Raw genomic sequence first — 24,174 nt, 5'->3', positions numbered from 1 at the left:
AATTCAAAATGCTTATTATAAGTGCTGTATAAATGGGTATAGGCTGTTTAAAAGACTGTGTTTTCCTATGCAGACGTGTCCTGGCTTTGAGATCTTAGAGAAGCCCTTCTCTCAGTCTCAACATGCTCGCAAATATGGGAAGGAGGGAGAACTCATGCTGAGTGTAAGGCCCTGGAACCCCTTCTTAAGGAGCTTAATAAAATATGTTTTCTGCCGAGGTTGAGAAAGGCGAGGTAGAAATGAAGTAAATAATAAATCTGTATGTGCTTTAATTTTTCTAGAGTACATTTTTTTATTTATTTATCGAGTCATCAGCAACCAGTCAATTATATTACATTTCTAACAGAACAAAAAAAAAACAAAAACAAAAAAAAACAGACAAAATACAAAAATACAGAATACAAAATTTGTGAGTTTGGTAGTTGATTAAATGTCCTTTGACCAGTATCTGGCCACTTGGAGTGCTTCTGGTGTTGCTGCAAGAAGGTCCTCCATTGTGCATGTGGCAGGGCTCAGGTTGCATTGCAGCAGGTGGTCAGTGGTTTGCTCCTCTCCACACTCACATGTCAAGGATTCCACTTTGTAGCCCCATTTCTGAAGGTTGGCTCTGCATCTCGTGGTGCCAGTACATGAGTTTTATGAAATAGGTGAGATGAGGATGCTCATGTCATTTTCGAATGACTTCTGAATTCTTTTTACCTGCCAGTGTGCATTGACATTGTATCACATTTGTGTGCTGAATTTGGGTTTGTCTGCAGTGGCTGCAAAGAGTCCAGCTATTGCTGTATTCTTTCTGAAAAGATTTACAGGCACAGTTTGCAAATCAGGAGTCAGCGTAGAGCATGTTCTACCTTGCCGGTTCCAACCTAAGACTGATGCATCCCTTGTTGGGATCAATTGTCATTTTATGTTTGCCACAAAAATCTCAAATTCTAATCCCTTCAAAACATTATTTGCGAAGTTGCAGGTTGCATTGGCCATGATTTGTGTATATGAAAGTAAGTAAAGTAAAGTAATTGTTAAAACTGAGGTGAGAGGTACAGAAGGAGGTAGGAGAAGTGGTATGGATTCCTGAGTCTAGATCCTAATTTTGCAAAGGAGACAGAGCTTATACCTGCTTTGTCAGCAGCATCAACGGCATCAAAAATCTAGATCAATTTTTAGAAAAGGCAAGAGTGGGATTCATGTAGATATCCAGAGATTCTTAGGCTACAGCTCTGGTGATTGGCCGCTAAAGTAGACAATGTTGAAGACTGTTTCGAGTTGCAGCCCAGTATCTGGAGGGCTACATAAGTCCAGCCTCTTAAGAGTAAGGTTGCATCTGTTTTACAGTGCACACATTTTCCTGCAAAAGAACCCTAGTATGGCAGAAGGACTGAGTCCTTAGTGCTTCCATGGGCCATGTTACATTGTTGCTTGGTTCTTACAAACACGGTACTCATTGTACTCTTTTCATTTTCCCTTTTCATTTCCTTTCTTCTTTTCTTTAAAAATCCTGTGATCTTTTAATACAGAAAAAGGACAGAGACTGTTATGCTCCAAATCCATTTAATGCTTTGCTGTATTTTGGTAGCATTTGAAGCACTTGGTATATTGCAAATGCGGAGTAATTATATCTAAGAATGTCTTTGAGCTATGTCCTCTAATGTTGATAGGCAATTATAGGCAGCAAAATTAGTCATTTCTAACTGGTGGTATCCTTTCATCATTTGAGTAAGGAGAGAATTCTTCTTCCAAATGTTACTGTGAGCTTTCTTCTTAGCTCCAATCCTGGTTCAATGAGGAATGCTCATTTATGTTGAGTAAGTTCACAGAAAATCCCTACTTAACCTCCAAGTACAGGCAGTCTCCGTGTTACAAACAACAACTCATAATTAAGAACAAAGGTGAGACAACAGGAGGTGAGAGGTGTCTACCGCTAGGCAGGGACATTTTTCTCCTTAAAACATTATCATGGGGAAAAAGAGTCTGTAATGAAGTTTTCTCACCAATCCTTGTTTTAACAAGTCAATTTTTTCAAAATCCAATTTTCACAGAGACAGAAAATATGGTGAAATCTTCTGAACAGGAGCACAGGGATGTTAACCCTTCCCTTTGCAATACAAAACTGTATTTTATATCTATCTATACACACACACACACACATATATATATATGGAGTTACACTTAAAATGGAGCTACTCTGACTTACAAACAAATTCAACTTGAGAACAGATCTACAGAATCTTTCTTGTTTGTAACTTGGGACTGCTGTATAAGAGATAAGGATTTCCACTGCAGATAATAAAGCGATTCCAGTTGTTGTCTGAGAGTTAATATTGGACATCCCATATAGTTTTAAAAAGCAGCTGTATATATACTGAATGAAAAATAGCTATGACTTATTTTTCTTCCCAAAGTGGCACACATTTATAAAGCTATTACTCTCAGAGGATTTTCTGAGCTTTTAGAACTCGTGGCTAGACATATGTTTGTTTTGAACTGTCATTGCTTTTCTTATGATTCTAGCTTTTAGCACAGATATTCTTATTTGTGAGCACAGTGAGCTATTATATTGTAGTTGTGAATGTGAAGACATGGTAGCATATTTACAGCTTCTTTTAAAGGAAAGCTTAATTAGCAGGGAGTTTATCTGGTGAGGCAGATTTCCTGAACATTCCTGCAATATAAACCTCTTAAACTGAACTTTGTCCTATTGGATACGGTTGTTGTTCTTGTTGCAGTGCTTGTTGTGAGCTCATGTTGCATTCTGCACTAATGAGGAGAAATGTTATTGGTTGTGCAAGGATCCAAAAAGGGCAATACAAAAAGGCCAATATGACAGCATGGTGTGCCTGTTCTTTCAAATCCAGTTCTAATTGTCCTTAGTTCCTGTTGCCAAGTTACATTTAAACTGCATTCCACTCTCCTTGAAATCCTCAATCCAAAATAACTAAAAATATCAACTGTGTGGGGGCGATAAAGCAGCATAGGTTGCATTTTAGAGTACATGAATGTCCTAAAGGCAAAACTCCCTCCGTAATCAGCAAATGTTTACTTCTATATTGTTTAAGAATTTTGTTTTTTTACAAATCAGTTCAACTTCCGTAGCCACTAGAGACAGTTTTGCATAAAGAACTATAGTAGAATATTCATTTTGTGGTAAAATGCATCATATTTTCAAGAACTAAGGATACGTCATAAACACTAATGTATTTCCACTAGATCTTCATCAATAAAGTTCTAGTCTAGAGGGAGAGATGCAGAACCTTGAGGTGTCCCACATATTAACTACCTAAAAACAGTAGCCGAACTGTAAACTTAATCGTGGTTTTTATATGTGAAGTTTAATACAACATGTTTTGAATCCAGTGATCAGTTGCTGTGATCTTGTTCAGTTGGGGCTGCCACTGCACAATAGGGTGTTTCACAATAGACTCTCTTGGACAACAAGGCACTGCGAAAGGAGATGAATTTTTTTCCACAAGCTGCACCCCTGATTTTCTACTGTCCTCTTTTTTTGGATTGCATGTAGCTCTGTTCAGGACCATTGTCCTCTCTCTTTCCCCTTGCACTGTCTTTTTGCAAACACAGCCTGTCCAACCAGCTACTGTAATGTTGGGTGCCATGACAGTTGCACCGTGGCCATGTGACTCCCTTTGCGTGTGCAGTGGTTCTACTGATGGCATTGCTCCAAAAAAACAGTCTTTCCTAGAAGTATGACCATTTGGCATCATTTTGTAAATTTCCAACAGGATGTCAGCCTCCTGTCTTTTAGAAAGGAAATGACACAGAATCTGTAGCCTTTGGCATATTGGAATGACTAAAAGGCAACTTACTGTAATACAAATATAGGCAGACCTGTGCCTTTTAGATGTTCTAGACAACAGCTTCCATAAACCCTGGCCATTGGACACACTGTTTGAGCTTTTTGGAGATGATAGTCTACAACAGTGGCTCCTATAGCCTCGACCCCTTAATACAGTTCCTCATGTTGTAGTGACCCCCAACCATAAAATTATGTTTGTTGCTACTTCATAACTGTAATTTTGCTACTGTTATGAATCATAAATATCTGATATGCAGGATTTATTTTCATTCACTGGATCAAATTAAGCACAAATATCCAATTTGTCCAAATTTGAATGCTAGTGGGGTTGGGGCGGGATTGATTTTGTCATTTGGGAATTGCTGGGATTTATGATTAACCTACAATCAAAGGGCATTCTGAATTCCACCAACGATGGAATTGAATCAATCTTGGCATAAAGAACTCCCATGACCAACAGAAAATACTAGATGGGTTTGGTAGGCATTGACCTTGAGTTTTGGATTTGTAGTTCACCTACCTCCATAGAGCACTGGACTCAAACAGTGATGGATCTGGACCTAACTTGGCATGAATATCCAATATGACCAGATGTGAACACTGGTGGAGTCTGGGGAAAATAGACCTTGTCATTTGGAAGTTTTAGTTTGTGGGATTTATAGTTAATATATAATCAAAGAACAGTCTGAACCCAGCCCACAGTTAATCTGCACCAAACTTGGCACACTATGTACATGGTCAACATTGAATATTGGTGGAGTTGGAGAGGGGCTGTTTTTGAATTCTGGGAGTTGTAGTACACCAACACTAAAAAGGAAGAGAAGCACAGGCAGAGAGATCTTCCGCCTTCTCTGCCAAAAGGGTTCCTAAGACCGTCAGAAATATGTGTTTTCTGATGGTCTTTGGTGACCCCTCTGAAACTCCATTGTGACCACTGTAGGGGTCCCAACCCCCAGGTTGAGAAGGAGGACCGTTGGATATCTGACTCAGCCCTAGTGTTAATGTAATGTTTAAGGGGACACTTAGCTTTTATTATTTATTATAATTCGTCACTAACGTTTTGGCTGGTAGTACTGACCTGTTTTCAGATCTCGGAAGATAAAGCAGTCAAAAACACCATGGCAGAGTATAGGAGCTAATTGCTGAAAAACTAGTTACTGAATTAACAAAATGTTACCAGTGCACCCAATTGGATATGGATATGAACAGAAAAGGAAATTCTGGAAATATAGGAGCCCTCTTTGAGGAGGAGCAAGGCAAGAGTTAGCATGAAGACTTTCTCAATTTGCTTCATTAGTTCCAGAATCAAGATTTAGTAAAAACAAATGATAGTTAAGATTTGTGATCAGTAAATGGGTTTCTCTCATTTATCTCATGTGCTAACCTTTTTACTTATTGGATTAAAGTCTTACCATTGCTTAAGAGTACTCCAGGCAAGCTTATTTATTTATTTAGAGTATTTCTGTATTACCTCCCAATCCAGAAGGGCCCCCAAGGCGATGAGCAAAGAAAAACAATGAAAAGAATACAAAGGTCATTGTATTCTGAAAAGTTAATATAATGCATAATGTTAGATTTGACCCCAAGCCCTTGGCTTTCTCTTATTCCCCCCACCCCATATGCCCAAATCTTGATTGTATACATGATGTTACTTCTCTGCAGAACTACTAAACTTTTCTTTAGTTTCTAAGATGCAGATATTTTTCTTATGCATTTTTAAATTGAGGGCTCTTGAAGACCAAGTTTATTTATAATTCATTGCCAATGTAGCAAGAGTTTTTCATGCACTCCAGTTGGAAATAGCATTGAACGCTCTACTAATCTTGGTGTATTTTCTACTTTTTGAAACAGAAAGCCTTAAAATGTGTTCTGCTTTTGGAATTAAAATGTGAACAGTCCAGAAATCATTCTAAAATCATTAGCCTCATGACATATGTGTAAGTCACCAGATTTAAGCTAAAGGAAAATGTCATTAACCTAATAACAAAGTTAATAAAACTAGTCCAAAGAGTAACTCTTTTAAAAGAGACATGAGTGAAGCCTCCCACAAGGATGGTAAAACATCAAAACATCCGGGCATTCCCTGGGCAACGTCCCAGCTGGAGCTGACAGATGGGAGCTCACCCCACTCCCCGGATTCACACTGCCAACCTTTGAAACTATCTATCAGAATAAAAGAGAAAGATAACCCCCTAAAACTGAAAATGATGGAAGGGTTCTACAGCATAAATAGAACCAGAATGTTGCTGAAAAAATATTTGACGTTTCTCAGCAAATATGTCACAATACTTGATTTTATACCATTTGGAAGCTGAGAAAAATGACAGCTTTCCTTTTGGAACTATTCAAAAAAAGAATATTTCTGCTTATCTGTGGCTAGCATGTTTTATACAAGAATTCAAATACATGTTTAGCTGTGTTAGTTTGGATCTTTAGCCTGTTCCCTATTGTCTAGTTAACTTCCACCCACAGAATTTTCAGTTTATGTATGATCTCAAAGAGTGGGAGAATAACGTGGGTGTGATTCTAAGTTGTACCTTGAAATAAAGGCATTGCCTGGCGCCACTGTTTGGTAGAAAACAAACCCCATCAACATATCCAACCTGATGAATTAGGTTTTATTCAGTTTCTGTTTGGTTTTCCCATTCAGTTTATATTCTTTAAAAATCGGCATGAATATCCATGCCAGTTGTGTACCTGTTTCCCCTATATACAGTTTTTGTAAGCGTTTTCGTCTCAATCATGCATTTGTGTAAATTATTTTCATTAACATACACATTTTAACATGATTTTCATCCTAATATTTTATATGCATGTTTGATTTGAAAACTGCATCTATAACTGCATTTTATTTCAAATGGTAGCGTAGGTGAATTGCATTAAAGTGCAAGTCCAACATTACACATTCCTATCTATCAACTAATCCTTTTTTAAGTGCAGATGCCAGGAATCATGAAAGTCTGCATTAGAAAGTTTGATAAAGTAATGTGGAGACACTGCAGAAGAAAGTAATATTAGCTCTGATGCTGTGCCAAAGTGCACTGCATTGCATTTTTTTTTACCTTGGCAAGGGTGCTGATTAAATAACTTGCAGTGCATTGAATCTCACATCATTGCACAGCCTGGGTCACAGGTGCCGTAGCATAATATAAAACATTATTTATTGTATTGAAATGTAATTGTCTCAGCCAAATAGTGTAAGAGTGCCAGGCCATTAACTGATGGGGAATTGTGCATTTATTCCCTCTGAATTATTCAACTGTGCCATTTGGATACCTATCTGCTTTGCATAATCAACATAGTTATTTCTATCATCTTTACAATTTGAGCTTGTCACTTTTCTTATTTGGCAGAGGCTGTTATTAGAATGAGCACAGGAAATTGGCATAATTCGTTTGTTCCTCGGTAACTTCAAGCAGTATTTTTTGTCTGTTTTTAAATAAATGCTGAGAAATTGTAGTATAAAAATTAATTAAAATTGACATATTTACTCATTTTTGTATCTATCTACTAAATCCAGTTAGTAGCTCCAAGTAGTTCTAAGTAGAGTAGAATCAGTTGGTGAATAGTAAAGCAACACATGCATACATCTCATAGATTCAACTTTATTTTATTTATTTATTTATCGTGTCAGGAGCAACCAGACAGTTGTATTACATTTTTAACAATACAAACACACAAACAGACAAAACACAAAGTTTGCAAGCTTGGTAGTTGGTTAAATGTCCTTTGACCAGTAGCTGGACACTTGGAGTGCTTCTGGTGTTGCTGCAAGAAGGTCCTCCATTGTGCATGTGGCAGGGCTCAGGTTGCATTGCAGCAGATGGTCAGTGGTTTGCTCTTCACCACACTCGCATGTCATGGATTCCACTTTGTAGCCCCATTTCTTAAGATTGGTGCCAGAGTGCAGTCTGTTCAGCGCCTTCCAAGTCGCCCAGTATTCTGTGTTCCCAGGGGGGAGTCTCTCATTTGGTATCAGCCATTGATTGAGGTTCTGGGTTTGAGCCTGCCACTTTTGGACTCTCGCTTGCTGGGGTGTTCCAGCGAGTGTCTCTGTATGTCTTAGAAAACTATTTCTTGATTTAAGTCGTTGATGTGCTGGCTGATACCCAAACAAGGGATGAGTTGGAGATGTCACTGCCTTGGTCTTTTCACTATTGGCTGCTACTTCCCGGCGGATGTCAGGTCGTGCAATACCGGCTAGACAGTGCAATTTCTCCAGTGGTGTAGGGCGCAGACACCCCGTGATAATGCGGCATGTCTCATTAAGAGCCATATCCACTGTTTCAGCATGATGAGATGTGTTCCACGCTCGGCATGCATACTCAGCAGCAGAGTAGCATAGCACAAGGGCAGATGTCTTCACTGTGTCTGGTTGTGATCCCCAGGTTGTGCCAGTCAGCTTTCGTACGATCAGTTGTTCTTTGGCAGCTGACATGCCTTCAATGTTGATTGAGATTATTGTCATGGTTGGTCCTGAAAAGGTGCGTTGGTTGTTTTGCTTTCTTGCATGCTGCAAGTCGCTTCTGGTCGCCTCTGGAGTGAGAGAATCGGCCGTCTACGAAGATGTTGCCCAGGGGACGCCCGGATGTCTTGCAATCCTGCGAGGAGGCTTCTCTCATGTCCCCCATAGATTCAACTGATCTACTCAAATTGGGACTAGCAATTGAATTTAGGTTCCAAAATGAAAGCCTTCGGAGTCCACTGCTCAAGAGGGAATCCACATTTTTGAAACACAGACAAGAAAGGGAGAATAGCATCCAGACACACCTTTATCAAAGATTCTTGGCAATTAAGAAACAACTGCAGGATGAGGATGGGCTATAAATCTAATAACTGTAACTCCGACCTTTGTTGCTGACAACTGACTTGTGTGAAGGAAAGGAGGGTCAGCAAAAGTTGCAACTGCTATAGTCGAAAGGAAAAGGGAGCACTAAGCCCACCAAAGTTTAGAACTAACTTGCATTCAGGTGTTAATGTTCATAACTAGGACACCTTATATGCCTCAGGTTGTTGGGGGAAATGAAATAGGTATAGAAGATCACTTTGGAATCGTTATGTTGGCACATGAAACCATATTGAATCCCATGTTGGAAGAAATGCAGGATATAAATTAAACAAATAAATAAAATGTAATCTTGTAGATTCCAGCAAGCTGGAAGGTTGAGACTAACTTGGGATTGGGCACAAAGCCCATTAGTACAAAACTTGATATTGTATTGTCATGAATATATTGCAAGGCTTGGATTTAAACCTTTGGATTATGTTTCCGTTTAAGCATTATGGTGCATTTTTCATAGCTTTACAAGTAAAGGAACTGCATACTATACATTTTTTAAAGTCCAACGTTTTATTTATTTATTTATTTACAGTATTTATATTCCGCCCTTCTCACCCGGCAATTTAACATTCCTTGATGGAGTACTCCCTCATTCTTATGGTGTCATAAATTAGTTAAATTAGCCTCCCCGCATAAAGCGGTACCTAAATTTCCTACTTGACAGATGCAACTCTTTCGGGCTGCATAGGTCAACAGCAAGCTAAACAATTAATGGTCAGGAGCTCACTCCAACCCAGGCTGGCTTGGAACTCACGACCTCTCTGTCAGTAGGGATTTAATGCAGCTGGCTACTAATTAGCTGCGCCACAGCCCAATTCAAGCCTGCTACTTCCCAATCAAGTTCTCATACCTTAAATCTTTTATCTTCTATACTATTGTTTATCTGATGCTTTTCAGTTTAGAAAAGGGTGAGTTGTATTTGGACAGAGACATGCACTTTTGGGCTCATTCGGTCCCTTGTTTATTTGCTGAGTGACACTGGAAAATGTTTTATTGTTAAATAAAAGGTGGTAGGTTTTCTCTCATTGGAAGAAAGTCAAATGAATTAAATGGCGCAATGTCCTTCTGCTTTACCCCCTTACCTATAATCTAAACTCTCCAAGTTAAATCTCAAATTATTTGAAAGAGTATATATTGGGGGTATGTGTACTGTTGTTCATCCAGTTTTCACTTTTCCATTTCTCTTCAATCTCATTATTATTTTACATTTGGGGCAAAGGGCTTTTGATTAACCTTGATTTGTTTTCTGGATGATTCCGGAGCAATTTCCTGGGTAGTTGCAAAATAATGAAAACTGCTTTGGAACTCAGAGACTACTTACTTGTAAGTTGAGCAGAAGCTTGCTTAGAATGACTAAATATAATGTAAATTCAAATGACAACAAACTAATTGGCTTCTCAGGTGCCCTTTAAAAATTGTGTTGATGAAACTGAATAGTATTTTTGTGGGTTTGGATCCAGAGTTATACTTCCATTAGCAAAATGACCCAAGTTGGAACAGACGAAATTTGTAGCCGCATTAGACAAAAGCTTATTTTCACAAATTGCTCTGGCTCACTCCATCTTTAAGCATCATTTCTTATTCCATCTTGGGACAAGACCATTCCAGAGCAGCTTTATGGGTAGCTGCAAGCTGCAGTGGTAGACAGGATTAATGAAAATTGCTTCCTCTTTCCTTCAGCAGAAGCATCCCATGAGTTTACACTGATGGGTAGCCTGCGTCCAACCATAATCTGGAATGAAATGTTTCTTGTTCTTCATAAAAGTGAATAAAGAATAAATGGAAAAAGTGATTACATTCTTACACTATAAATAACAAGGTATAAAATATTAAAACATTAGCTGGAAATATTGTTGAATTTTGTGTGTGTGTACAGGAATTTGACAAGAGGAGTCGGTAGATTTAGAGAGATTCTAAGAGCTGTTGAAACAAGAACTACACAAAATCTACGCATGGTAAGTTAAAACAGCTATGATAACTGCAATTGCATAAAAGAGTAATTAGATATTAACTATAGAGCCCTGAAAGTGAGCCCCACTAAATGCAGTGGAATTTATCTGTGGCTAAACACGAATAGAATTCAAAGACATAGCCTAATTCAGTGGTTCTCAACCTTCCTAATTCTGTGACCCCTTAATACAGTTCCTTATGTGGTGGTGACCCCCAACCATAACATTATTTTTGTTGCTACTTCGTAACTGTAATTATGTTATGAATCATAATGTAAGTATTTGATATGCAGGAGGTATTTACATTCACTGAACTAAATTTGGCACAAATACCCAATACGTCCACATTTGAATACTGGTGGGGTTCTGTGGGTGTGTGTGTGTGATTTTCATTTGGGAGTTGTAGTTGCTGGGATTTATAGTTAACTTGCAATCAAACTGCATTCTAAACTACACCAATGATGGAATTTAACCAAATTTGGCATACAGAATTTCCATGACAACAGAAAATACCAGAAGGGTTTGATGGGCGTTGACCTTGAGTTTTGGAGTTGTAGTACACCTACATCCAAAGAGCACTGCGGACTTGGACCAAACTTGGCACAAATATTCAGTATGCTCAAATGTGAACACTGGTGGAGTTTGGGAAAATAGATCTTGACATTTGGAAATTGTAGTTGCTGGTATTTGTAGTTCACCTACAATCAAACAGCATTCTGAACCCCACCAAGGATAGAATTGGGCCAAACTTCCCACACAGAACCCCCATGACCAACAGATAATAATGTGTTTTCTAATGGTCTTTGGTGACCCCTTTGACACCTCGTGACCCCCCCAGGGGTCCTGACCCCCAGGTCGAGAAATGCTGGCCTAATTAGTCTGAATCAATATGCAAAGGGATCTTATAGCACTTTTCACACTAACTGAGAGAAAGAGATTGGTAGCACAAGTTTTTGTAGACATATGTCAAAGTGCCTAGGAACAAAACTTTATGAGTTATAATAATAATAATAAATAATAATAAAACTTCTTGTAAGCCGCACTGAGTCCTCCGGGAGATGGTAGCGGGGTACAAATAAAGGATTATTATTATTATTATTATATCCTGTATTTCTACACTCTTAATTTAGGGGAAATATTTTTCCTTCACAGACAATAGCAAGGCAGTTAGCGGAAATCTTGCTACGAGGTATGTGTGAACAGAGTTACTGGAACCCATTAGATGACCCTCCTCATCAATCTCCACTGAATGATCCTCTCTGGAAAGGTGCGAACACTAAAAGTTATGCTCTTAGCCGAAGACCACGGGTCTACTCAGGGGAAAAGTAAGCTATTTATCTAATTTATTATTCTGAATTTTAAATATATTGTTAATATATGAATTGGACTCGTGAAACCCAAACCTTAAGGAGTGGAACTGTGTGTCGGAAACAACAAAAATGAAAAAAGTTCATACATGCAAGATAGAAGAGGTTCACCTCCTTGATAGAAATATTTAAAATACTTTGTGGGTACAGTTTTTTTCAAAACTATTATGAAATGATATATACCAGTATGACTCTTATGTGTAGACAAATGTCTAGGTTGTTATTTATGATGGTGTAGATGCTTTATTGTATATACTTGCATATAAGTTCACCTCACGTAAGTCAAAGGCAGGTTTTGGGACCAAAGTTATGGATTATTATAAGACCTATGGATAAGTCGAGGGTCATTCCGTAAGGAAGAGAAGGGGCTAGTGTCACCTCAGAAGTCCAGTCATCTCTGGCCAGCACCAGCACCATTTTCCTACCCAAGCATTTGAAAAGGGTTTCCAAACTGCTAGAACTTTTAAGGTGCAAAACCTATAGGGAGAAATAGTTTTAAGTGTTCCAGTCTGCTTTAAAATGTAATATTTTCATCCTTGCATGTTTAAATACACTTGCATTTCAACTGCATTCCCTTTCATTGTGTACTCTGTACATGGTAAGTGGAATAAATTTTGTTATGTCAGATTTTCTAGTATAGTAAATTATGCATAGAGTGGAATATTAGAGAAGTGCTTATTTTAGGTAATAACAACATTAAATAATAATAATAACAACAACAACAACAACAACTTTATACCCCTACCTCCATCACCCTGAAGGGACTTGGGGCAGCTTACAAAGGGACAAGCCCAGAGAGCACAAAGTTAAAACATAATGCAATACAATAAAATCAAAACCAAACCAAAAAGAAACATATCATAATAAAACATAACATCATAAAAAAACAGTATCATGGAGAGCAGTAAAATGCCGAGTTCAGAGGGCTCTGAGTTTGAGCTAAGGGAAAGTGCAAAATTCAGTGTGAGGGATGGGAGAGTGAAGTCCTTAGGGCATTAAAATGTCAGGATTTTAGAGCAGAGGGTCATTCTAAAGTGCCGGAACTTAGGTGTTATTGAGCCAATTCTTTGGAACTGCCTAGTCAAAGGCACTGCCCATGTTCTTTCTTATGCAAATAAGTTTATTTTTTCAGTTTACCTTCACAGTTTTTCCCTTCGCCCCTATGATCTTTGTCACAGGGTTTCTTAGCACCTTTGCTGTGTTGTTATGTACTATGATGGAGGATTCCAGCCTTGATATTTTTTACGTAATAACATCCTTTATCCCCAAACTGGTACTCAAGGCAGTTTGTCCATACTGAAATAGAAACAAAGGCACATATAGATTAAAAATTAAATCTAATTAAATGCTATCACTAATTTAAAATATATGCATCAAGAAAGCAAGAAATAAACAAAAAATACAGCAAAGTGCCATATGTGCTCATGCATAGGTAGGCCTCACGTATAAGTCGTGGGCAAGATATGTTGACTCAGGTTTTTGGGGTTGGTTTTTTAACTAAAATTTCTCGGCTTGTACATTATTAGGGCCAAGGTGGTGCAGCGGGTTAAACTGCTAAGCTGCAGAACTTGCTGACCAGAAGGCTGGCAGTTTGAAGCCTTGGGATGGGGTGAGCTCCCATTGTTAGCCCCAGCTTGTGCCAATCTAGCAATTGAAAACATGCAGATGTAAGTAGATCGATAGGCACCGCTTCGGCAAGAACATAATGGCGCTCCATGTAGTCATACAGTCCACATGACCTTGGAGATGTCTACAGAAAACACCAGTTCTTCGGCTTAGAAATGGAGATGAGCATCACCCCCAAGTTGGACACGACTAGACTTAATGTCAGGGGAAACTTTTACCTTTACATGAGTATATAGGGTATTAAAACTGTAGAGAAATCCATGTTGAATCCATCACATTCACACTATTGAAAGGGCGAAAAATGGCTGAAGTGCAAGGTGATCCAAGTATAGGAAGTCTATATGGAAAATGCAGTTTTAAGAGTGTTGAGAATATAATGCTATATATTCAAAAGTATAAGGTGGCAACTGTTAAATTTCTGCTGATTATTTCTAATTTTCAAAACATTAAATGTCTTTGATATGGTTGCTGTTAATTCTAATTACACTATTGTTTTTACATTCTGAAGCATCTCTCTTAAACATCGTTTTCATAATTTTCTTTGCTGCTGTAAAAAGCAGAATTGTTTTTCCTATACATAATTTGTAAAGCATGACAGACACAAAATATGACACGGTTGTTAACTATTATGTGTGAATGAATTTTGAATAACTTTATTTTTAAGGTAATAAATACTCAATTTTTAACAGCATTTTCTGTCCTCAAGAGAACACTGAAGAAGCTCTCTTGCTGCTGCTGATTAGCGAATCTATGGTGAGTCAGACAGTTCCATAAATGCAATTTGATTATATTATTGTATTTTTGCTCACTGTATTTATTTATTTATTTATTTATTTATTTCGAGGTTTTATATACCGACCCTCTCACCTTCAAAGAGGGATTCGGACCGGTACTGTAGACATGCAGACTACTTTCCTCTTTCCATCAAGCAAATACTGTGTGTATTAGGGGAGGGCAGTGTTTGATATTATTGGAGGCTAATGGAAACCAGGACTTAACACTCTGTGCCATATCAAAAGTAATTAATCTTATACTGTGGTTATCATTCAGAGATCTTTCGATAACTGATCAATGCAAACTACAAAGGTTTGGGATAAGAGATGACAAGTTTAAAAGGACTGGACGGTGACGACAAAGTAACAGTAGTAATGAAACAAACTCAAAATGTTGCACATGTAAATTTTCAGCATTCTGACCTATTTAGAGAAGTGCTAGCATAACTCCACCAGCACCATATGATACTTACAGAGGAGTGAACAATTTCTATTAAGCATGTTCAAACACCAATTCCTTTGTGTTGTCGAAGGCTTTCATGGCTGGAATCACGGGGTTGCTGTGAGTTTTCCGGGTTATATGGCCATGTTCGAGAAGCATTCTCTCCTGACGTTTCACCCACATCTATTGTAGGCATCCTCAGAGGTTGTGAGGACTGTTGGAAAGTGGGCATGTGGGGTTTTATATATGTAGAATGTCTAGGGTGGGAGAAAAAACTCTTGTCAGCTTGAGGCAAGTGTGAATGTTGCAATTGACCACCTTGATTAGCATTTAATGGCCTTGCAGTTCCAAAGCCTGGCTGGTTGCTGCCTGGGGGAATCCTTTGTTGGGAGGTGTAAACTGACCCTGATTATTTCTTGTCTGGAATTCCCCTATTTTCTGAGTGTAGTTCTTTATTTATTCTCCCAATTTTAGCATTTTTAAATACTGGTATCCAGATTTTGTTCAAACTCTAAAATCAGGCCAGTAAATAACGATCAAAACTTAGAAAACAGGAGTTCCAGACAGGAAACAATCAGGGCTAGCTAACACCTCCCATCAAAGGATTTCCCCAGAGAGGAAGCAGACTCCTAGTGAGGCCCTTGTTCTATGAACAAGCATCAGTCACCCATTAAAAATATGAGACCACTTATATACATGAGAGAGTGAAGATTTAGAAAAACAAATCAGGAACCTTGGGATCTGCAGGCTTCCAGAACTTGAGAGAAAAGATAATGTTTATAGCACTCTTGGCAGCTTCATTTAATATACTTCTACTTGGTTTGCAGATTAGTAAAATGGACTTTGAATGAGCTAAAGCTTCAAGTTTTACAACACTGTGATGAAACTTGCTCATTTGGAGGAGGAGAAGCAGCAGCAGATGTTGCTGATGTTGTTGCTATATTTACATTCCCTACCTTTAGAATCCATCTGCTATAATACTGTTGCAGAAATAAATATAAGATAATACATAACGCAACAAAAAAAATGTTCTTGATGTCTTGGGGTTATTTGGGGGTGCTAATTCGGGGGCCGAACAATAGGATCTCATGGAAAGGAGTGATTTTACCCTGCTTCACAGTCTCTTGTATCCCATGGGATTTGGTGCAGATCAATAGGATTCCATGGAAAGGAGTGATTTTAACCTGGTTCACTTGGGAGATTGTTAACTATCTCCTGAGCTGAATTCACAGAAGGCTGGCAGAAAGTAGCAGCATTGCTTCCTCACCATTCCTTCCACCTGCCTCTTCCCATAGCAACGGTGTCCCCTGGGAAACGGTAGGGTGACCACGAAAGAGGTCATGACCCCCAGGTTGAGAACCATTGATATATGGGATATGTTTTGTGCATCAAAAATTAGAGCTGATAGGGGAAAACTGGTGCCATTTTTGGAATTAGCAGGTCAAATAAACCCAGAGGCAGAGCTAACATTTGAGGCAAAAAATGTTAGTTGATATATTTATCAGATTGTCCAGTGTAATAAATATATCAACTGTAATATAATAAATATAAAAATGCAAGATATCTGGCCAACAGTTTTTTCAAGGAGGCAATACTTAAGCTCTTCATTGGGAAGCTGAGGGGAAAAGCCATTAAACTGAGAAAAGCAAACCATAGTATCAGGTTGCTCTTCCCAGGCTCTCCCTTAGAGACTCAAACCCTCTGAGAATAATTTTGAAACACTTTTCTTCTATTTCATCAAGATTTCTGCAAGGACAATAAATACAGACTGGATCAGGCAGAAAGTATTTCATAGATAATTTCTACCGTGTAATCTAGTGGACAGTTAAGGTCTTTTCAAACTGAGAGCTTGAAAGTGCTCATATTAATTGCCTTGCCACTGCAGTTATAGCAGATTGCTATATTGTATTCCCATCATCAGAATTACAAAACATAATGGCCTTACAATGTAACATTGTTTGATCATTTGTCATTTCGGACTATTAGAGAATTGAGCTGTGACGAGTTCTACATTCATATATGGAATTGTAATCCTTTTACAACATTCTCCAAATGTAGAAAAAAAATGAAACAAGAATTCATTTCTATTTTCAGATTAAGGGCACAGTAAATGTAACTCATGCCCCAACCAGGATGCAGCAAAAACAGTTGTTAGAGATGACTGCATCAGTAAACTGGTAACACAAATAAAATTATTTCCCTTTCTGAACCATCACGGAGGTTAAGATCTCCTGACGGCTTAAGATCTCCTGACGGCTCTTGGGGATTTTCCCGCCACCTCGGTAGGCGACCATGTCGAAGCCTTGGTGGCTCTCTGGAATGGGGAGATGGCCAGGGCTATTGACATGATTGCTCCGGAACGTCCCCTCTCAAGTAGCCGAGCTAAACCAGCCCCTTGGTTTACTGAGGAGCTGGCAGTGATGAAGCGAAGGAAGAGGGAACTAGAGAGCGTGTGGCGTTCGGATCCGAGCGAGTCAAACCGAGCACGGTTTGTGTCCTTTCTTAGGGCATATGCCGCGGCAATAAAGGCCGCAAAGAAAACTTTCTTTGCGGCCACTATTGCGTCTGCAAAGAACCGTCCGGCGGAGTTGTTTCGGATTGTCAGAGGTCTTTTAACTCCCACCACTGCAGGTGGGAGCCCTGACAATTCGGGCACGCGCTGTGAAGCATTTGCTCGGTTCTTCGCAGACAAAGTCGCCTTGATCCGTTCTGGGCTGGACGCCGCGTTAGATGCAGACTCCGAGAATGTAACGAGAGCACCTGCTTGTCCTATTTTGATGGATTCTTTTCAGTTTGTGAAACCCGAGGATGTGGACAAGATACTTGGAGGTATGAGGCCCACCACGTCCATCCTAGACCCCTGCCCATCCTGGCTTCTGAGGGAGGCCAGAGGGGGATTGGCTGAGTGGGTAACAGTGGTGGTGAATGCCTCCCTTCGGGAAGGCAAGATTCCAGCGAGCCTAAAACAGGCTATTATAAAGCCGCTGTTGAAGAAGCCATCACTGGACCCCACTAAATTGGACAACTTTTGGCCTGTTTCCAATCTCCCCTTCTTGGGCAAAGTCATGGAAAGCGTGGTGGCCTCACAATTCCAGGTATTCTTGAGAGACACGGATTATCTGGATCCGGCACAGTCTGGTTTCAGACCGGGGCATGGTACCGAGACGGTCTTGGTCGCCTTAGTGGATGATCTGCGCCGGGAGCTAGACAGGGGGAGTGTGTCCCTGTTGGTGCTCCTGGACCTCTCAGCGGCCTTCGATACCGTCGACCACGGTATCCTTCTGGGGCGCCTTGCGGAAATGGGTCTTGGGGGCATTGCTTTGCAGTGGCTCCAGTCATTTCTGGAGGGCCGCACCCAGAAGGTGTTATTGGGGGACTCCTGTTCCGCACCACAACCTTTGACTTGTGGGGTGCCACAGGGTTCCATACTGTCCCCCATGCTGTTTAATATCTACATGAAGCCGCTGGGTGAGATCATCCGGAGTTTCGCGGTGCGGTGTCATCTGTACGCAGATGATGTCCAACTCTGTCACTCCTTCCCACCTGCTACTAAGGAGGCTGTCGAGGTCCTGAACCGGTGCCTGGCCGCTGTAACGGTCTGGATGAGGGCGAACAAACTGAAATTAAATCCAGACAAGACAGAGGTACTCCTGGTCAGTCGCAAGGCCGAACGGGGTATAGGGTTACAGCCTGTGCTGGACGGGGTCGCACTCCCCTTGAAGGCGCAGGTTCGCAGCTTGGGTGTGACCCTGGACTCATCGTTGAGCCTGGACCCCCAGGTTTCAGCGGTGACCAGGGGAGCATTTGCACAGCTCAGGCTCGTGCGCCAGCTGCGCCCGTATCTCGGGAAGTCTGACTTGGCCACGGTGGTACACGCTCTTGTCACATCCCGCCTGGATTACTGCAACGCTCTCTACGTGGGGCTGCCCTTGAAGACGGCCCGGAAGCTTCAGCTGGTTCAGCGCGCGGCAGCCATGTTACTAACTGGAGCGGGTGGCAGGGAGCACACAACGCCCTTGTTGTCCCAGCTCCACTGGCTGCCGATTTGCTACCGGACCCAATTCAAGGTGCTGGTTTTGGCCTACAAAGCCCTAAACGGCTCCGGCCCAAAATACCTTCCCGACCGCATCTTGGCCTACGAGCCCACGAGGACCTTGAGATCGTCTGGGGAGGCCCTTCTCTCGATCCCGCCTGCATCACAGGCACGGCTGGCGGGGACGAGGGAGAGGGCCTTCTCGGTGGTGGCCCCCCGGCTGTGGAACACTCTCCCTGTTCACATCAGACAGGCGCCCTCCCTCATGTCCTTTCGAAAAAGCCTTAAGACATGGCTGTTCGAGAGGGCATTTAATTAAGTGCTAAACAACAAACAATACGGTAATGGGAACTGGAATGGAACAAGGAATATGAGACTGGCTATGATTCCACTAAGAGACGAAGCGGATTCTTAGTGTAGACTGTAAGTTGTTGTATTGTTTATATGTTGTTGAAAATGGCTTTTGTAATTGTCTTTTATGTGTACTGTACACCGCCATGAGTCGCCCTTATGGGCTGAGAATGGCGGTTAATAAGTGCATCAAATAAATAATAAATAATAAATAAATCTTCTGGGGAGGCCCTCCCCTCAGTTCTGCCTGCGTCGCAAATGGTGGCTCAGTGGTGGCTTCTCAGTGGTGGCTCCTCGGCTCTGGAACTCTCTCCCCAGTGAGAGATCAGTGCCCTCCCTCCTGGCCTTTAGAAAGAAAACAAAGACATGGTTATGGGACCAAGCTTTTGATTAGTAAAGTAGTGCAGTACAAGAAATAAATATGGAATATGTGCAATTGATATTTTGGAATGGCCGTGGTCTATGAGTTTGGATCATGTGATTGTAATGTTTATATTAGATGATTTTAGTTTTTATGTCTTCATGTCTAAATATTGTTCTATCTTATGTTTAATTGTCTTAGTGATTTTAATGCAGGAAAGAACCAAGGGTACAGTTGTAATGTATTAAAAAAAAAAAACAGAGTTTAAAAGGTTGTCATTATATTAACTATACTTTGACCAGAAGCTGGCCACTTGGAGTGTCTCTGGTGTGGCTATAAGGAGGTCCTCCATTGTGCATGTGACAGGGCTCAGACTGCATTGTAATAGGTGGTCTGTTGTTTGCTCTTCTCCATACTCGCATGTCGTGGACTCCAGTTTGTGGCCCCATTTCTTAAAATTGGCTCAGAAGACTGGGCGACTTGGAAGGTGCTGAACAGACTGCGCTCTGGTGATATTAAGGCCCCTTGTTGGATAGTGTGCCTCAGTTCTGATGAGAGATTTGAAAACTTGCCCAAGATAAATCATATTCATGATTTATACATGTGTGCTTTCAAGGCAACATGTGTATAGTAATGTTCCCAAAAGGTTAAAAGATTACACAAAAGCATTTGTGTAATTATCTGTTTACTGCTGTGAAAATCCACCCCCTGGAGATTGGTTAGTCTGCTTTTATTCACTCATAACTGCATAGTCTAAATATCAGATCGCTACCAGACTGTGAAAATATGTTGGTATCTAAAGCACATAATGTTTTTCACTCTGAGGATAGATCAAAGTATATTATCCTCTAGTTTACATCTAAAAACTTACAGAGAAATTTGTCATCCTTGCTTAACTTGGCAACTTTTTTCACTGAATTATTGTGATAAATGCTGTTAAGTGTATGTCTATGTTTTTCAATCATTATTTAAATTAATTTCTGTTATCCAATTTTAATGATATAGCAACTCTTAAGAAATTCTTTTTCATCATCCAAAGCTGTGCAAGTTATAATGTGCAGTCATTTCATGTTTGAGAACTCAAAGTGAGACTGACATGCACCTTTTCCCAGTCTCCTGCTGATTCTTTAATTCTTGTTTTCCTTTCTAGGCTAATCGTGATGCTGTTCTGAGTAGAATTCCAGAACACAAAAGTGACCGCATCATTAGTTTGCAAAGTGCATCTGTAGTCTACGACTTGCTTACCATTGCCTTGGGAAGAAGAGGTCAATATGAAATGCTATCAGAGGTAGGCTGTGGTCACAGAAACCAAAGCATGAATTTCACCTAAGTGACTTTCCATTCCTGGACTATTAGTTGAGGTCCTGCTCTCTTTGGCTGATGAAAACAAAAGTTAACCAAAGAATAAGTTTGTGCGTGCTCTAAAAGTAAAATTAGCAGATTGTCTTTGTGTTCTTGTAAATAAATTCTGTGGTAAAATTAATATTTCAATAAATTATTTGGATGTATATTTTGTGTTGGAGGAGATACAGATAATTTTTGAAAAGCAAAAACTTTAATAGGGTCCAACTAAGTATCTCTAAACATATTTAAGGATGGAGTTCTATGCATTCATTTGTTCTGCTATGTCAGTCTCCCATCTTCCTTAAAAAATTAACTTGCCAGTTTCCCATTTCTGTGAGTGACAGATACAACAAAGAAGAAAAGATTGCTTACCTGTAGGTGATAATTTGTGAACTCCCATTACATGTTCACCTCCTTTTCTTGGGTGTCCCAGTGGGCAAGAAACAGAGGCACAATAGAGAAATTAAATTGATATGAATAGTGAAAGGAAGTAGAACTTCTCTCCTCAAAAGATGCCATCTCGGTTCTAGAATAGCATCCATAAAGCCTAGAAGTCCTTTACCTATGAGTTTACAGATGACCATTTGAAGAACCACAGTTACAGGTAAACAACCTGTTCATAGTCTCATCCCTACATCAAAGATACTATGACAGCACAGATTGTGATTTTTTTGCTTTGAAACACAAGAAATACTCTTATCCACTTTATATAATAAATAGTACACTCAAGGTGTTATTAGTGTACCCTAGTGTCAAAAAACTTTAATGGTCCCAGTTCTTCTTAGATTGCTGTATAACATTACTGGGTGAAATGCCTTAATCCTAGTTTTTTTTACCAATCTAAAAAAATATATTGGACAGTCTGTCATGTTTCATTCAGTTGGACTTATGTCCAAACAGGCACATGAAATAGGGACGATGGGGAAATGATGTTATTGAGCATTCTGCTTTATTATTATTTTTTCTGATGTAATGGTCTTCTTTGTTTTCTTTTTGTATTATTTTGCTGGATACCCTCTTACTTTCCCTCTAGCAATTTTTTATGTTTTATTTCTATATCTATATAAGAATTAATGAGAAATTATACCATATCTGTGCAGAACAGTGTGCTGTATTTTCACTACAAGCAAAGAAACACAGAAAGAGCTTCTAGCGTATGCCTCTACCAGAAACTAAGGAAGTCAATCAAGATTGTTCTCAAGTAGATTTCATAACTTTGCATTAAAATATTCATAGTTCTTGCCGGTGGGTCTCTGTTTGTTAGAGAAGCTGGCATCCTTTTATATAGCAATAGAGATGGCCTAGTTCCTTTTTCTACTTTCATCTTATACGTATATTCTCTTCCTTTAAAAGGTCATATTTGTAACTTCAAAACTTTCAGATATACCTCCGTTGACATTTCCTTTACATTCTTCATTTTGTAGTTCCAGATAATATTGCCTTGTGCTTTCTTCTCTTGATTCTTGTGCTATTAATTTAGTTGTCTTGAGCAGAAGAGCTTCAACAAATAAAAAAGCTTGGGAGCCATGTACTTTATGCCCTAAAGTGTTTGAGTTTTCTTTTTTGATTGCATCCAGTTGACAGAGTGAGAGAAAGAATAATGAACTTCCTCCATTAGCCTGAACAGTATGCAGTATGCTGAAGAATGTTCAGAATAGAAGATAAATGAGGATTTCCATAAAGCAAAGCTAAATTTCTTATACTGTTGCAGAATCATCCAAATTTAGAGACGGAGGCATGATTATGACATCTTTAGAAATCTTTTTGTTTGAACTGCAGTTGTTAAATTCTATGGAATAGTTGGTTTTGTTTTTTTTTAAAGAGCTGTTCCATAACATTATGAACCTAGTTATGTTTGGATGCCTCTGCATAAGAGTGCATTACTTAGGCGATCTCTAGTTCGAGTATGAGGGCCTTCCAAGTGTAGTGTCTTGGCAGTGGGTACATAGCTGATTTTTCTTGATCCACGTGCACTCCCGCAGTGAAGACATCGGTCTCCAGGTGGGAGGCTGTCTCAGTAAGGGTTGGCATGGTGTGCCTTCCTCTTGGTACGTTTCTTCCTTTCGCCCTCTATTCGTGCCTCTTCGAATTCCACAGCACTTCTGGTCACAGCTGCCCTTCAGCTAGAGCACTCAAGGGCCAGGGCTTCCCAGTTCTTGGTGTCTGTGCCACAGTTTTAAAAATTAGCTTTAAGCCCATCTTTAAATCTCTTTTTCTGTCTACCAACTTTCTGTTTTCCATTTTTGAGTTGAGAGTATAGTAACTGCATCGGGAGACAGTGATCGGGCATTCAGACAACGTGGCCAGTCCAGCCGAGTTGATGGCATAGGAACATTGCTTCAATGCTGGTGGTCTTTGCTTCTTTCAGCACACTGACCTTCTCAACCCCAAAGGGGACTCAGGGCAGTTGACAAGTGTTGGCAACAATCCAATGCCAGTGATAAAATACAATTTAAAACATCAAAATTGACCCTCCCCCGATGAAACATTAAACATTATTAAATACAGCGCATAAAATCGCATATTTTATGTTCCTAAAGTAACAAAGTGATTTTCAGTGTGTAGCAGGGGCTAATATTACATTTTCTCTCATTTTCTGGGGTTTTCTGTGTATCCACTTTGGTACTTTTCTCACTTTTCTGCTACTAGGAATGATTACCACACACTATGGGTGCAGAGAGAGTACACTCTGCTGTTCTTGGAAGAAAATGGGGATAATTAGACAGAGAATGCACATGCATGGAGTGCTGCATAAAAAGGAGAGATATTATCTACAATAGGGCACAAAGAGAGAAAAAGAAGAGGAGATAAAAAGTGTCTTTAAAAGAAAGTACTTCATTAAATTGTAAAAAAAATGCTTTTCTGGATTAACATTACGATGCTGCCTTCAATTTGTCTTTGTTTTATGGAAATACAAAAACAGCTTTCACTTACTTGCATTATTCACTCTGACTTAAGAGTACTGAAGCGTGTTGGATTTTTCCTTATTTATAAAGCAGTCTTTATAATGTATTGTCGAAGGCTTTCATGGCCAGAATCACTGGGTTGTTGTAGGTTTTTTCGGGCTATATGGCCATGGTCTAGAGGCATTCTCTCCTGACGTTTCGCCTGCATCTGTGGCAAGCTTATGGTCAGTCTAGGCTATAATCTTTACACATAATAAAAGAAGTGTACACTTATATGTGGCTGGAGTGTCCACTTATACAGGCAAGCTCCTATCTACACACAAACAGCTATAGCTCCCAATACCCCCCTCCAATGACGTTGCCCATTATAGTGA

At 39.8% G+C, this 24,174-nt stretch overlaps 1 protein-coding gene across 6 annotated transcripts in view; it reads left to right on the top strand.

The window, feature by feature from the left end:
- TTC7B (tetratricopeptide repeat domain 7B) overlaps positions 1-24,174 on the top strand; it is a 124,867-nt gene that overhangs the window by 42,396 nt on the left and 58,297 nt on the right. For all 6 annotated transcript variants that reach the window (XM_060756791.2, XM_060756782.2, XM_060756751.2 and 3 more), the window contains 4 exons: positions 10,525-10,603; positions 11,750-11,922; positions 14,280-14,343; positions 20,701-20,838. In XM_060756791.2, the coding sequence (XP_060612774.2) occupies positions 10,525-10,603; positions 11,750-11,922; positions 14,280-14,343; positions 20,701-20,838 (454 nt within the window). The remainder of the gene's footprint in view (positions 1-10,524; positions 10,604-11,749; positions 11,923-14,279; positions 14,344-20,700; positions 20,839-24,174) is intronic.

Source organism: Anolis sagrei, chromosome 1 (genome assembly GCF_037176765.1).
Source record: "Anolis sagrei isolate rAnoSag1 chromosome 1, rAnoSag1.mat, whole genome shotgun sequence".
Lineage (NCBI taxonomy): Eukaryota > Metazoa > Chordata > Lepidosauria > Squamata > Dactyloidae > Anolis > Anolis sagrei.
Note: the sequence above shows the minus strand (reverse complement) of the source record. Positions and strands in the feature narration are given on the sequence as shown.